General features: G+C 36.6%; 1 protein-coding gene across 2 annotated transcripts in view; it reads left to right on the top strand.

Annotated features, from left to right (window-relative positions):
* Positions 1–17,609, top strand: part of LOC110373029 (RNA/RNP complex-1-interacting phosphatase) — a 210,088-nt gene that overhangs the window by 75,095 nt on the left and 117,384 nt on the right. Inside the window, exon 9 of one of the 2 annotated variants that reach the window (XM_021330128.3) lies at positions 12,036–13,488. The exons of the other annotated variant lie outside the window; for it this stretch is intronic. Within the exon in view, the coding sequence (XP_021185803.3) occupies positions 12,036–12,062 (27 nt within the window). The 3' untranslated portion in view covers positions 12,063–13,488. Of the gene's footprint in view, positions 1–12,035; positions 13,489–17,609 lie in introns of those variants that run through there. 2 annotated transcript variants of the gene reach the window in all.

The following is a 17,609-nucleotide window of genomic DNA, read 5'->3' as shown; positions in this document are numbered from 1 at the left end:
CATTCGCACCTAAGACCGACAACACACCTCGGTGTGACCACCCTTTAAAATTTTAATTCGCAAACAAAACCTCAATGGACGTTTTTTTTTTAAATCCGGTGCCCATTCATGGGTGCTAAGCTTTATGGGGTATACTCGTGTGATGACGTCATTGACGCTAATCCCTTGCAAGTGGACAGTTAGACACGTTTGGAACTAACAAAGCGCCCTGCGGATTTGAACGTGATGTGCGAAATGCATAACGGTAGATGTGGCAGGCTTTGTGATTTTTTTTTATTGTGTAATGGTATTTTTGGGATGGTAGGAATTTTTTTCGGCCAGTGTTTGAATAATGTTCGAAATATGTACGATGCTTTTTTAAAATTAATGCTCAATCCTTCTCCGTGTGAGAGGAGGCCTGTGCCCAGCAGCTTTTTTAAAAAAATAATTAAAAATATCTTGATTAGGTGTTGTTTCTTATCTGATTAAGAGAGCAGATTACGTATTTCCCATGATGTGAGTGAAACCTCTGAGAACTGATATAATGATTGAAACCAATGTATTCATTAGAAATTTTGATGAAACAGATTATTGATCGACTTGTCGCCACAGAGTTTCATAAAAAGCTTATCACTGTTCTAATCCCGTTTCGAACATTTAATTTTGAATAGGAATATCGTAAACATTTTATTGGCTCATCAATATTTTATTCATACTCTTGCGACGCGACTGGCCGTGACTAACAAATCAGTTTTAGCGTTTAGTTCATGTTAACTAAATAATACGCGGCCCTTTTGATCTAAACAACCACCGCATGAACCAATCACAGTTATATTCATATTATTCAGAAAAGTATTAATTTAATTTAACTAATCTTATGTTAAGTCTTTGTCGGTAACAGTTAATTTAATGCGGTTCCAAAATATTAATTAAAACGTGTGAAATTGAAAGTTTAAGTGAATTCACACACAGATTTTGTTTAATAGATGGTTTGTAACGGATTAGGTGCGTTTATAATTAGTGCCAAAGTAATAACTCCCAACGCATTATTTAGGCTGCGAAGAGGTGGGGTTCATTTAATAGGGCATAATTATTTTATATTTCGGTCACAGAATAATGAAAGTTAAATCTATAAACCCTTTAATAACTGCAATCTCTATGTGTATCAGCTCTATGTTTTATACTTTCTTTAAACATGTGGTGGAACAAGGGGTAACTATTTTATATTTGGATAGACAAGTAACTTGGAAAAAATGTTTTTTTTTGTCACACTGCTGGCCACAGGCCTCCTTTCACACAGAGAAGCAGCAGACCTGTGCCCTAACATAATCTCTACGCCTGATAAATTTTGTCTATGAGAAAAAGAAATCTGTTGCATATTTTTGAATAGTTAATATCATATTGTTATTCTGCTTACACTAAAGAAGCTAATAAACGTTGTTTATGATAGACATCGCAATAATACAGTAGTATCATTGTTTTTACGACTATTACTCAACCGAGGCGGTAGGCCGAAGTATGGATGTATTTATTTAATTTAACGATGGGGAATTAATTTTGTGCCTTTAGGCTAATAAAAAGATAAAGGGAATGTTTATGTCGATAAATAGTTGTGGCTACTTTGTGCGTATGGTTTGTAAAATAGTAAGAGAAGGATATTTTAAAGGATTCTTTCTTATTCATTTTGGAAAACAGAGGTAGAGATAGCACAAATTCAGGCACTGATTGGCATTTTAAAGAACTGATTTCATTGTAAATGTGAATGATTATTTTAAATTGCATAGAACGTTCTTAGTACGCACCTTACTTTATGATAAGGCGAAATTGACAGTACCACTGCTGCAAGCGGCGAATCAGTGACTTTATAGAAGAAAAGATTTTGTCTACTCTAGACTAAGGAAGCAAATCGTACCTTACAAATTCTGTTTATGGAAGAAGTGGTTTAATCTAACAATTTTGAAGCCAGTTTAGCAAACGAGTATACTTAACTGGTAAAAACTAAACTATTACTGGCTATTGGCGCGTGACTTAGTTCATAATTAATTAATATTTTATGGTCATGACTTATGTTGACATGTTTATTAACCCACATCTGGAAACGTCTTTTGGCTGGTTAAATGTCCCAGACCACACACAAAAAATTGTGTCGCTATTTATTTATTCTTTCATTGGTTTCTTGCCAGTTTATACTGCAAAATATGTCTCCCAAATTTTAGACATAAAACAATCAGCGATTAAGCAATGACCTACATGAATAATTAAATTGATAATATTTACCACACACCCTTCCCGAAGCAAGAAGACCAAAACAAAATCTATTTCGGGACCCATAACCCAGTTTCCCTTCCATGAATGAATATCAACGCAGATTCTCCCAAAATAGTAAATAGCTATCCATTGTTACTTAATACACAGGTCATTAGTATAAATTTCTTCCCCGAAATAGTCGGGGGAAGGGGGAAAGGGGAGTTTCATCCCAGTCAATGGAAAGTGTGTCGGGACGCGAGCCGAGTCGACGCCACCGTATTTTCCATATACACAGTGTGTTTAAAGAGAAACGTTTCTGTGGAACTTCTTAGAATTGAGCAGAATGAATTCAGACACTTTGAGTTTACTTAAAGGATTTTTGAACTGTTTACTTACAGTATTTGTGCAAGATGTCTGTCTAGTAATTTTGAAGTTTGTTTTTGCGTAGCTAGTTTTCAAACTGACATAGCTTATGAAACTGTCCTTGTTTTTACATGCAGATATTTTTCTCCTAATTGTAACGTTTATATTTTTTGAGATATTAATAAAGTATCACATATAAAGACAAAAATTAACCCATATATCTTAGCACATCAAAAACAAAAACACATCAATTATGAAACTTTCACAAAACTTGATCTCTTCGACGGAAAGAGAACACCATGTAGCCAAGTTACAGCGACTCCCACGCAGTTTTCAGCGCGTAGGCGACGCTTGGGCAAACACATCGGTAGTATATTAATACGGCTTAGTCATTGGCTGTGGCGCCAAGCGGCCTTGTGACGTCATACACCAGACTAACGTAAGCTAGGGGGGTGAGGGGTGTTATGATTAGGTACAGTCAAATTAAATTTGCTGTTTTCGTGATATTCCAATGTTGTTATTATTTTATTTTTCGCGCTGAGGAATTAAATTATTTTTTTATATTTACGGGGCTATGAAATCATATTATGGAAAGTATTTGCGAAACATGTAAATTGTAATCCATTCAGACTGTATTCCAAAAAAACGTAAGCACAGTACACAGAAAAACTGAATTAGTTTCTATTTCTTTAAGCCCAAAACTAGTACAAAGACGTTTTTCAGATCGTCTTTTGTTTATTCAATTATTTTCCACAATACTCATTATGATTTTATGTGACTCATTATGATAACTTGTTATCAACAAAACACAACCTACTAAATTAAGTACTATCGGGGACACTCCCACCTGACCATGTCTCTATTTGCTTATTCAAAAAAATTTAAACACTTCTTTGCTTTTTTCTTTATCTTAATTAAACGACATTATAATTTGGGTTTTCTTTGAATAGCACTCTAGGACTTTAACAAAAAAATTCATCAGTGTTCAGGCGGCAAAGTCCACGGTAGTACGTACATACGTTATTAATGAAATCATCTCCTTCATGTTTTATAGTACTATAAACATTTTACTGTCTGTCTGTTTTCGCGCGTTTCTTGTACACAGTTGGTAAACACGTTGCTTGTAGTAGATTTATGGTCTAATTTACTATGTGATTGGAGGTTTCCGTTAGTTATTTACTGAGCTAAGTAAGTGTTAAGCTAACTTTGTATTAGTTGCCGTGAGTAATTGAATGAGCAAGCGTGTGTTTGGTAGCCTTCTGATCTATAAAAGCCACTGTATAGGTTGCTTTAATTCAACATTAGGTAGGTATGTTTGATGCCAATTATAAATAGAGTTTTAAGGAAATGTAAAGTAGGTTCAATGTGTACTAAAATTTAAATAAATAAATTAATTTATTACGTAGTTTTAGAAGTAATTTCGATTCGTTAACCAATTTCTATTCCTAATATCTTCTGGAATTTACTGAACGTTTATAATTTTTGTAACCAACTATACTTTTGCAATGCTATTACTAAAATCGACAGATCAACAATACGACACACAATTCTTTACAGAACCATCTTAACCCTAAAGAACATCGTCATTATATTTCAGCAAACTGCCAAAATCCGCAACGGGCCATCGCGTCCACCCACGCCGATACCATTGTTAAAACATCTACTTTACCAAAACTAGTTCCTTTCCTTACATTATTTTTGTCACCTTTAACCTTTAAGACGTTCCCAATATCTTATCTATCCGTGGATTTGGTTACTAGGGATAGATTTTTTATATTAGCCTCATACAACTACAAGTAATGTCGAAATCTATATCTCCTCTCCAGTCTTCTGCTTCATGCCCTGTTCCTAAGTCATTGGAGGTCGGCGCAATATGTACTTTTGAGATGTCATACTTACATCCCTTCTTATTCATGTCCTCTTTCAGGCAATCAATCCATCTTTTCCTCGGTCTGCCGCTGTCTCTCCATCCTTTCACATTCATACTTAGCATACTCATTGTAGCATACATTCATATCTCTAGTATGCAAAAGAATGGATGGATAGAATATTGGGAAGACGTAAGACGTTCTTGGTCAGACGTGCCGCCCCTACATTTGGCTGTCGGCCAGTGTACTATGAATGTAAGCCCTGTTTTGCGTACAGACGCTTATCTTGCTCTTCGCTTTGATTGGGAATGATTGATTGAATAGAACTACGACGAAATAGGTCATAAGGGACATGATGTTAATGAATTTTTTTGTAACTTTCACAAAAATTGGATACAAAATATGTTTTAATTTTCTCTGTCTTTATAACATTTTTAAAGCAATAGGGGTGATCATATTAAGGATATCCAATTTTTCATTTACTTATAATACTTTATTAATTCAGGTAAATGGCACACGACAATATGGCGTGAAACGATTTGTTTTATAAAGGTGGCAGATTAATATGACGAATCAATGTAACTGTTCAATGGTTGATTTCATGTAATTTTTTTCTCCTAATTTAATATTATTCTAACTCTATGTTCAATAACAATAAACGATGTTTAAAATTCACAATTTTGCTTCACAAACAACGCTACTTTCACGCACACCGTTGCTTGTCTGGTCTCAGCTAAATATAGTCAGCCGTAGTAAGTTGCTACGAAATCTCGTAGCACACGATTATTTTATGATATCATGATGTTTCTTCTAGATTTATCTCCCCTTATTTTTACTTATAGGCGATTCAGCTATATAATAATTATCGTATTTTTTTATTTATCACATAAAAAATACACTTCTAAAGACACAATAATGCAATGTCAAAAGATTCGTAAGTAGATACCATCTTTCTTTGAATAAGTAAATTGGTAAGCTGAGGGTAGCTTCACGTAAATTAAATGAGTATAAATTAAATGTTTCGAGCTAAGATTTAATTAAAAGATTCTCTAGAAATGTTCATTTAAGCACAAGAGGCATTCGAAAATACATTGAAATGGAGCTGTAGAATTGTATAAAAGACCCAGTTAGCAAATGACCCGACTGCCTGGGGGCACAGAGTAAATAAAAACTGGAGCAATCACTAAAGCTGTGCTCTCTGGCTACGTCTTCGAGAAAACCCATCCATGGGTTCCTGTAATCTAAATTAAAAATCAGAACATAAAATTTCTTCGTAAGTGTTAAGTTTTCTTAAGAAACCTTTTGAAATTGTTGTTATTTGAGAGTTAGGTTATGAATGTTCGAGAGGGTCCTCGCCGCCCGAATCAACAGGCACCTGAGTACAATCGGCCCAGATCTAGCGGACGCCCAGTTCGGTTTTCGAGCTGAGCGTTCGACAGTTGATGCACTATCTCGACTCAAGGATCAGGTGAAGGAGGCGATGGATGCGGGGGATGGACTGTTGGCTGTGTCATTCGACATAGCCAACGCCTTCAACTCTATTCCCCACTCTACCATACTGGAGGCCCTCCGCTTCCATGGGGTGCCTCCGTATTTGCGGGGACTTTTGGCGGACTACCTGAGGGACCGCACTGTCCTCCTTGTGGACAAGACGGGACAGCTCCGACGTTACGGCGTCGAGTCCGGTGTCCCACAGGGCTCTGTTCTGGGGCCACTCCTGTGGAACATCGGATTCGACTGGCTCTTGCGGGAAAACCTCCCCCGTGGCACGTCTGTCATCTGCTATGCAGACGACACCCTTCTGACTGCCCGGGGGAGAAATTTTGCAGAGGCGGCCAGCTTGGCCTCGGCGGGCGGTTCACTAGTGGTGGACAGGATCTCCCGCTTAGGGCTGACGGTGGCGCTGCAAAAGACCGAAGCCGTGTTTTTCCACGGGCCTCGGCAACACCAACCGCCCGACGCTCATATCCATGTGGAGGGAGTCCGCATTGGGGTGCAGCCCCAGATGAAATATCTGGGCATAGTCCTCGACAGCAGGTGGCACTTCAGCGCCCACTTCAGCGGGTTGTCGACGCGCTTAATGAAGACCGCGGGCGCCCTCTCATGGCTCCTCCCGAACATCGGGAGGCCCGGCGACCAATGCCGTCGTCTATATGCCGGCATACTCAAGAGTATGGCCTTGTACGGGGCCCCAATCTGGGCAGACTCACTGTGCAGACGGAGAAACGTCGCTGCCATCCGAAGGCCACAGAGGGTCATTGCGCAGCGGGTGGCGAGGGCGTACCGTACAGTGAGCTTTGCGGCGGCGTGCGTTCTGGCGGGAACCCCTCCTTGTACTTGTAGTGTACGACTGGAAGGCGGCACAGAGGGCTCTAGACCGGCACCCGGACCCAATAGAACGGGAAGAAGTTCGGGAGGAAGCGAGGGAGGTAATAACTGGGCACTGGGCCGAGGACCTTGCCTCGGCAACGTTCGGTCGCCGGACGTTGGATGCCATCGGGCCTGTCCTGAACGGATGGCTCGATCGGCGGCACGGGTGCCTCTCGATGCGTCTGGTGCAGGTTCTGTCCGGGCATGGCTGCTTCGGATTGGGAGGGAGGAGACTCCACAGTGCCACCACTGTGAAGCCGAGGTGGATACGGCAGAGCACACACTCGAGGTGTGCCCATCGTGGACTGAACCCCGCCGCACCCTGGTGGCAGTAGTCGGGGACGACCTCTCGCTCCCCAGCGTGATTGCTGCCATGCTGCGAAGTGAGGAGGCATGGGAAGCGGTGGCCTCCTTCTGTGAGGACGTCATGTTACAGAAGGAGTCGGCGGAGCGCGTGCGGGAGAGCGACCCTCTCGCGGCGCCGCACCGCAGACGAAGAAGGGGTGGAAGACGGCGAACACAACGTCCGTCCCCATCCGCCCCGGGGGGTGATCAGCGGGCGACAGGCACGGGGGTGCCACCGCCTGCACCACAAGGACCGCCCCTTGTGCTCCGGCCATCATAGGGACCCCTCCCCACTGGGGGGAGGCATGAGGGGCCTGCCGTAAGGCGGGCAATCGCCGGTGGGGGACTGGATGCCATAGATTCCCAGACCCCCTCCACTCAGGCGAGGTCGGAGTGCCGCTGGGCCTTTTTAGTGGGTATACCGGGAACGTCTTTACCGGGGAGTCCCACATACCCCTCTCCCGTCCCCCGACGGGAAGGGGATGCGTAATAGCATTTTTAGCCCAGCGACAACAAAAAAAAAAAAAAAAAAGGCTATGAATGATGACTAAGAACTGCATATGTTGCCACATCGGGATACATTGCAATATAGAGTTTTGCTATCCCTAGCGCGTGTTTGGGTACTTCATTTATTACTAATCCGTGGTTTGTGGGTTCATCGCGTACGAATTCAATTTATGCCGACCGCGAATTGTATCGCGTATATTCTGTCGTGGCTCAGTTCATTTACGAAAATGCTGACGTTGCTCTTTGCAATTATTATATTATTCCTCAATTTATTTGTAGAATATTGGGAATATTAATTTCAAACCGACTCAAAGAAAAAAAGCTTTTCTCGAAAGTTTAGCTTGTTTACACTGTACTTTATCACAATCCTTTGAAACTTACATTTATGAAATAATATATAAAAAAACACCATTAGGACAGAGACAGAAACTACAAAAGAAAACAAAATTAGGCTTTACGTGTACAGATACCGATTCAAGAATCGTTTGAAAAGTTTATATTGAAATCAGAGAAGAAGTCGAATAAAAATACGCGAAAAACAATAGCGGAACATCGTTCTAGAATTGGAAGACTTTGTCTGAAAAACAGGAAATTTGACACTGGCGACGTATAAAGATAAAAATACGAACGTTGAATATTTCGAAAATCGAATCATACGCGCCATAACATGATTTGTTTGGGAGCGCGCACCTGCTAAATGCTGACTCCGAGATTGTGACGTCACTACCGTTTTTACGACTGCGGTTGATTATGATTAACGATTTTTATGGGATATTCCTAGAATGCGGAGTTCGAAGCTCGGCAATAATTTGGAAAATTATGTTAGATAATAACATATGAAATTTTGTATGTTATGCTTATTTCATATTTAAAACGTTGAAGGTACCTACGCCCACATCTCTCAGAAATTAAACCGTTTATCATCTAAGCAGCTTCAAATTTCTAAATTGAGACATCGAAACGTATAAAACTGCAAACATTTAGACCGACTCGGGGTTTATTTTAGAAAAACAAGCCAACTATTTACAGCTACGTCTTACAATGTAAGTGGGTAAAGTTCTTATTTATCGGCACCTGACAAAACTTCTGCACTACCTTACAGTTGCAATAAAAGATTATTTTTAGGAAACCACGAAGCATTGGGTCGATGTATTTTTCTGCTGATGTTACAGAATATTTTTGCTTGAATTATGATGCTGGTGTTTACAGCTCGTCTCCTTTTATGGCTAGTATTTTATAGTAAGTTTAAGGTGCACGTTGCGAGAGTGTAAACAAAAGTTCGTCAATTTGTAATACTGTTTGTCTTTATATGTGATTGTATCGCCATCATCAAAATACCGGTCCTAAAAGTCTAAATTAAATAGTAACTCTATAGAATGTAAGTATAACGGTAATGGGTACAGTAAATCAATACATTATCCGACATATCTATTAAATTAAAAGTCGAGACATAATTTAAGACTGCAAGTAACGAGTTCTTAAATCAATCTCCCTTCAATTACACCAAAATTTTTATCAAATTATTTTTTAGTTTACTGTCGAAAAATGTCCAAAGATTAGGCCACCCGACTAGATAAGCCCCTAAATAAAATGTCATCGTTAAGTCGAGTAAGTAAAGGTGTCTATAACATAAAAGGCTCCGAAGTATATATAAGTCATATCTGGTCAATGAGACAGCCGACGAAACGCCTGATTGATACCCAGTTAAGTCGAGACGTTAAATTTTTATGTCACCTATCAATCAATTTTAATTCTTCACTTGGGGGAGCTAATGAATTGTATGGCTATTACGGAGACTAGTTGAGGCTTGTTTGAATAATTTAGTAGTGTTCTCTTGTGGTTTAGCGTGGTTCATTCAGTTTTTGTTTACACCATGTTGTTTTTGTAAACTATTTGGGTACTAATTTATTGAGTATAATATACCATTCTATATTTTTTATTTGTAAAATTGACTTATGTATTTTCGAAGTTTGTATTATAATTCCTCTAACCTTAGTGGTTTAGATCTAACAGTTAATTTTATAACTCTGTCACCATTCAGTTTACTGATCGATTGATGAATCACCACACTTATTCGTAAATCACAGCAGATAACTATGAATAGCCCAATAAAAATATATTCACCAAACTTTTCATAAAGTGAGTTGTCAATTTTCGACACACAGACAAAGAAAGCTCTATTGATTTATGTGAGAAAGATACAATTCAGTGCAAATGTTTGTTTATAACGTATAATAATATCGTCATTATAATCTTTATTGATTTTCATATCAGCCATTGGTCTTTGTTTTTTGACATTTGAGGAAATTTATATTATAAGTTTCTCTACAATATTGGGGTCCGTAGGTGGGTCAGTGAATATAATTTCAATTACTTTAGAATGTTTTACGCATATTTTTTCTTTGTGTTTGAATTGTAGGTTAAACGCATTGCTATAAAAAGCTTTTGTACTTCAGTTTCATATGCAATTCAAATCGTATTGTTCGTGAATGAGAATAACTCGATAGAATCGAATATGATCGAAATTAACAGTATGTAAGTGTTCAATATGAGCCATTGAATAGAAAATTAACTACAAAGTACCTCGTGTTTTCAATAAAATACATTTTTTAAAGTACCATAAAGAAATTTGCATAGCAGTCGTTTATTACGGTGCAATATTTATGACTAAAGACGATAAGATATTGTGATTAACGTTTAACTATGAAGATACAGACATACTTTATAGTTATTTATTGTTTAAGCTGTAGTAATTTGTGAAAATTTGTCTTTTGAAGAGGATATTATAATACTTTATGAGATTGGACTGCGAACAGAACCATGTCGTTAGTTATATCATGCTGATGTTAAAGTTATTAGCCAATGACCGAGTCAATTTGTCTTGTATTTAATGTTTGACAACATTATGCGTCTGGTCATTAGAATTTATTTTTTATTACTGACTGAACTATCTTTATTATGTAGGTCCTAAACTAAGGGTCGTTTTGAGCTACGGCGGTAAGAAAAAAAGTAAATAAATATATAAGGGTGAATTATTTATGTATCAACAGTTGCCTCGTTTGGTACGTATGTTTGTTTACGAGAGTTTCTTGTCATAATGATATAGTTTTGAGTTCTACATTTGGTTTTTGGACAGGTAAAGGTTCCTTAAGCTTTTACAGCTACGAAATACATTCAAATCCACAAAAAATGTTACACTACATAGATTTGACCGATTACATATCCAGGTTACTTAACGGCACGACACAACTGACCGTGTTTTATAATACCAACACGATAATTATACGGACCCAAGTCCTGATTATACGAACGCAGTTTTTACATTGAACAAACAAGCAATAAATCTAACCAAATAACTGTACGTTGACAAGGAAGTTGCTCTACTTTGATCAGTCATTAGTTTTTGTCTGTCGTTTTTTTATCAATATTTATATATCTGTTTTTTTTCTCTATGATGGATATAGAAATAATACGCTAATCGTACGCTAGATTTTTTTTTCTTGGTCGTGTTTCCTCAATTCCCAGACCTTGAGTCGCCCAGATGTATCGTCTAGGAGCTACAATGTAATTACTTCGGAGCTGATTTACATTTCAAATCGTATGTTCTATAAGGAAACGGTTTGAGGTTAGAGATTCAAGGATTTAATGCTGCAATTAATCTGATTCTGATTTCCATTGTGTGTAGTGCATAGATTTTGTTGAAGCGGTACTTAGTGGTTATTTCTAAGGATATTAAGTCACATGTTTTGCACGCTGTTCATAGTTTGGCATAAGGCAGAATAAAAGTTCTCTGTTAGGGCTCAATTTATCTTCCAAGAAGACCAGATAAACTAACTCTCATTTACCAAAATATATTGTTGATCCTTACTTCTGCTGAGTTTATAGGTTTCCAAAATAAACGTGTTCGAAATTAAGATACTTATTGAACTTTCATTACACCAGTCGACACCTTCCTTTTACGTAGATGGTAATAACAAGTCCGCTTTTTATTTCTGAAACTGGGTTGAAGACTTAATATAATGTTAACAATAACTTTAAAAAGTTATATGCGGAAAGCGGTAAAATGTGTTTTGTTAAAATTGGTACATTATGGTGAGTTGGACCATTTAACTTTAATGATAACTGAGCAATTTTCAGTTGTCAAATTGCCGATTTGACCAATGGGCGGAGAGTATACGGCTGGTTATGGTTTGGTTGTCGTTATAGTTTAATGGTGCAACTGGGTCTTTATATTTTATGTATAGGTATCATTTGCAAAATTAACCCTTAATTTTGTCTGTTATTTGCGTCCAACTAAAGAGTTATGTAAAAGTTTGCCGTATTACTAATGACTATTTCATTTTTATCTGTTTTCAGTTACCACAACAAGGCAACTACAACTAACCTTAAAATAAATAAAACAAAAGACTGAACAACAATTTCCATCGTCAATTCTTCGTCGATTCTTCGTAACTTCACGTCACCTAGATTAGTTAGCAACGGCCGCGTCATGCTGTCTGGCGAATTGATCACACGACGACTATTAGCCCATAGAGTTTTTGCTCACAAACCACGCTATACATCATAATGCGACAATGAACAACTGAGACGAGCTTAAATAAAACTGTTAATTAATGTGTCTGTTAAACTTGTAAGAAACACCTGGCAACGGTGATGTGTCAGACTGGTGACAGTTTTTGCGAACACTTTAGCCGAATTGTTCTTTTTAATGAGAGTGATAACTCACTTCTATTTTGAGTAGACTAACAAAAAATGTTTTGCCTTACCTGATTTTGCGATGATTACATTTTTTTCGCTCGCTAACGATAGTGAGATGACTTGTTCTTTCCTGCGTGGTAACGCAGTAATTGTGGATAATTTGTATTGTTGACTCATTACGTGGATTTTGAAAATAATGATGTAGAGTTACATGAAATTTGTGGAACAATAATGTAGTCTACCTCTTTTAATTGCTGACTTTTTCAATGAAATGTACTTATTCGCTTTATTTGATGCGTAATGATGTACAGTACTACTATCTTGGAAGTACGCAAAAAGCCGTACTGAATTATTAACTTCACTCGATTAAAAAGCTCTTAGTATTATTGTTCTTCTCTCGGATTAGAGAAAAAAACATGAAGATATCAAAAGCTTACGACATTGCCTACTTATATTGTTTTTTGATATTTACGTTATTATGCCGTCACTTCGAATTGTGTTTTTATTATTTTATTTACACGGACAAGCTCTTTTTTCTTTTATGTTGTTATATTTTACCGAATATAATTTGGCAGACATTTGACATTTAAGGATTAGACGGCAAAAACTTTATGTAATGTGTCTGGATTAGTTTTTATATAAAAGGGGATTATATCAAGAGGATGTATCTAAATAAACTGTACTTACGTTCAATATTGTGACAGTAATAATACCTTTAATACCGTTCATTGTCAGTTTGTCCCAAATGCTTCCGAAAATAAAATGTAATGATTTGGAAAATCCCGTAGTCCCGTAAAGGATAATAGCATTCGATTGACCACAATGCCAAAGAATTATTGCCCATTTGACACCTATTGTGGTGGTTATAATAAGATTTATTCAATATACTGCTTTTATTTGACAGGACACGTGACAAAAATATTTCTTTACAAATACTGTGAGCAGATGCTGTCATTATATTAGAAATTATTATTCCATTGTGCTTCTTCAATTTGTCAAGCAAAGGTGATATCATTAGTGGGGCGAATCCCTTTCTTTACAATTGTAAATAATGTAGTAATTATTTTCTAAAATACTTATAAGATACTAATATAGGATTTATGAACTATTGAAAGATTTATGAATTCTGTACTCGTATGTATTGTATATAGGTAATTTAAAACGTATTGTTCTTTTAACATGTTTTTAAATTATGTGATTAGGTAATTATGTAATATTTCTATGTGAATATAGGTTTAGTTTTAGGCATAAAATATGTCGTTATTAATCATCTTAATAAAAGTATAAAGGTTATATGTTTTTATTTTCCTTCTAGATAGAGAAATGGAAAAAGTGTTATCTGGTTGAGAATTTATTTAGTTCTGATTTGCGTGTCTCTTTTCACAGTCCTGTCATTTAAATATAGACCATATACTGTAACACATAGAGATTAAATTGGGATGATCTTCGAGTTAGACCATTGTCCATTCCGTGACGAATTGAGTCGTCGATTTTGTGCGGAAATAGACCAATTTGGTCGAGAATTATATGTTTCCTATTTATATTATACCGGGGTGACATCGCTGGTCATTTCACAGGCGCTAGGGGAGTGATGAATGCAATCGATGATGTAGGTAAATCGATTAGTTCTCGATTTGGGTTCCCCTCACTATAATATATTTTATATAATTGTCGCTTCTCATTTTAAATTAATAGTGGCAGATGAGCGGTGGGGTAAATGGTTTAGGAATTATAGATATTCAGCTGTTTGTGGTTGGACTGTGTTAATCTTATTGATATTTTGATACAAATATGTACTCCTTAATAAAGTAAAAATTAATTGGTATTTTTTGTACAATTAAGTACCAATGGTCGTACTTACAAAGGGTCTCCTTATTGGGTGATAAAATCTTTTGTTTTCCAAGCACCTTGATTACAACGTTATATTCCACTCTTTAAAATTCTAAGTCCCATGATCTGTTGAAATGTAGCGATAAAACGGACCATGGTGGTCGCAAATAGGTAGCCGTAGGTACGTGAGTGCAATAATAATACAGACACGATAATTATTATTTTATGTAGTGTTATACTCAGAATTTTGAGTAGTTTAAATAGATCAAACTTCAATGTTGTTCTATTACGTATGTAATTTTTAACCGACTTCCAAAGAAGGAGGAGGTTCTCAATTCGGATGTTTTTGTATTTGTTATAGCCAATCGTCTCGAACTTGTTATTGTTTATACTGTCGGGTCAAGTAGCCTAAAATATTAACTGGTCTCAATCAGGCTTGTGCTCTAAATACCACAATCTTCATAGAGTAACAGTCAACGAGTTCACAGGGCTTATTATATTAATTGAATAAATAGTCTCTTGAGTCAAATCCTTAGATTTTTATTGAACTGAAAAAGACTCCGTTTAATAGGTATGTAACCGACCTTTTTTCACATGTTTGGCTAAAAACAGAAGGCGTTCAAGTCATACCATTTTTGTTTAAGGAAAACCATCCCATTAATGAATTGAGTATGCAGACTTATTACAGCGATTAACAACGTAATAACATCATAAATTGCGACACACCTCCTTTCTAAGAAAATAACAATATCACTTATTTCATCATAATCTGCCTCTTAATATAAGCGCCACTCTACTACTCGTACTAGATTCATAGGAAAATGGCCGATTTGCGTACAATTAATGAAATAGATAACAGACAATATTGAGCTGTAAACTGATGTCAATAGCAATTAATATTTAAAGGGGGATTACCTTTGAATATTAGTTTAAATTTAGGTCACTGGAGAGCTACTTGAACTAGATCTATTGTTTAATATTAGCAATTCTAAATTGGTTGTTGTTAATAGTAGATAATTATGTTAGTCTACTTGTGATTTATTTGCATTTTTAGTTGACTTTTTCGTCGGTTTGTTCACTTCTTCATCTTTTTAATTTTTTAAGTAGGTCACTTAGCTATTCGTAAATATTTATAACTTATTGCTTTTTTTGGAGCTGTACCTCTTTTTTTGGAAATGTCTTAGTTTTGTGTGTGGAAATTCAGGTGTACCTGCAAACTTCGAATTTCCTGAAAAGAACGTGGAAAATGATGCTTATCGGATCTTATTTAACGCATCATAGATACCTCTGATGGAGCTGCACGGATTTCCTTACGATGTTTTTTCCTATACCCAATAGACTTTGATCAAACCCGATTGTTTAACAATCGTACCTTGTTGGATGTGCCTCTGAAAAACAAAGAAAATCTTCATAGAAGTTATTTTATGGGCTACTGTCGTATATGTTAGGAAAAAAATACAAGTAGGTAAACAACATGGGCTCGTTAGTAGTGTTTTTTCATCCACAGAAATCTTCAGTGTACACGTAAACTGAAATAAGTTCAGAAATCTTTCTTGTTATTTTTTCAGTGAAAGGAAACATTTTCCTAAAAAGAAAGCTTAGGAAAGATTGCTGGTAAATAGTTACTGTAAAAAAGATAAGGCCTTATCATGTTCAGGGATCATCATGTTTTCATTACAATATATTAATATAATGTATTTAACAGTAGCATTATTATTGTGACCAATACACCTGTATTTGCAGAGGAAACGCCGCGCCAATATTTTAGTCTCGTCAATAAACTCCTTGGAATAGAGGTGAGTGAGTGACTGGCAACACTTGAGCACTCACACAACTTGTTTTTAGACACATTAAGATTTGCAGCCACTTGTCTAAGCACTACAAGTCACGATTAAGCTACTATGTATTGTGGATTCTGTCTAATGAGGTTTCCTGTTTGTCATCAGTATTTATTTAAGTTTTGCTAAGTAGTTCTTTAATACTTGTGGACACTTGAAGCATGTGTTTGTTGGTATATAATAACGTCAGTTGCAAATGAATTAATTAATGTGCTGTTGGGAAATATTATAATATCTAATTGAGACATCATAGTTAAATACGTTTAGTGATTAAAGCGCTCTTTGCAGCGTATCAAGCGAGCGTTTTAATCACGAGTTTCGAATCGTAGACCTAAATTTTACAAAAATAATTGTTTTTTTATACCCAGTTATAAATCACGTATCCGACCATATTTAGGTTATCCCAAAAATATGTGACAGATTTTTTCCCAATAATTAAGAAATCCGATCCCAATTAGGAAGGCGTATAGGATAGGTACCATAACGTACAAATGATACCAACTTTCCCCAAATTATATTGTTCTTTATTAACCATCGAAGTTTATGGAGTGACCGAATTCGCACTTACATGGTAATTGTATCGAAATAATGATGTAACGAAGTGAAGGTGCTTTCTTTTTATAATCCTTGATTTTTAACTAATACTATATGTTATAAATACCTATAAGTATGTAAAAATATTTTTGTAATATTTGTCTGTTGACGTTCAGTACCTACCTATCTGCTTTAGGGATGAATCGGATGAGGCAGCTTAAAATTGCTAAGGTTATAAAGTACCCTAGTCTTTACATATATAGGTGGCTATGTACTTAGTATTTACTTGTAAAAATAATAAGAATCTGCGTAGGGATATTTAGCTGACGAAGCCGACTCCAACTGCATTATGTCATGTTAAACAGGTTCAAAGTTCCAGTGATGGGTTCATAGGGCTGTCACACATTCCTAAGTTTATATAGTATCACCTTGAACATTTGAAGTATCCTAGTTCCTTTAACAAGATTGAGAGCTCGTGTTCATAAGTATGTGGAAGAAAGTTGGTGTATGACTTGAAAACTTCCTTTTCAGATCTACGAGTAATATCTATGCCCGAGCAATATAGCACGGTTAAGACAATAATTATTAGAAGAAACCTGTAATCCCTCTATGTGGTAACGTCCAAAAGTTCTGTTACACTTTTGATCATTAGGCTCTGTTGGAATTGATAGATTCTTCATTTGAATTGACAAACATATACCGACAAACGTAAAAGTTTCAAATGGAAAAGAGTCCCCTATCTATTCCCGTTAACATAATACCCCACGTTTCAGAAAATTATCTCACTAAATCCTATATCCTAGTTTCCTACCAACCCTGAGCTCGTATTAATATGATGACGATGTACTCGACATACCTTCTGTTGCAAGATAAGGGTTTTCCAGCGAAACAACTTCACTTGACGCCATTTCCGATAACGATTTGTAAGGAAATGTGTTCGCCGCCAGTTTAGTCGACAACGGTAAGAGAAATGTATGGAGGTATAGAAGTGAAATTATTTTTTATTGTCTATAGATGATTGTTTGTTGTT

Source organism: Helicoverpa armigera, chromosome 7 (genome assembly GCF_030705265.1).
Source record: "Helicoverpa armigera isolate CAAS_96S chromosome 7, ASM3070526v1, whole genome shotgun sequence".
NCBI lineage: Eukaryota > Metazoa > Arthropoda > Insecta > Lepidoptera > Noctuidae > Helicoverpa > Helicoverpa armigera.
The sequence above is the reverse complement of the archived record's forward strand: the minus strand, read 5'-3'. Positions and strand labels throughout refer to the sequence as shown.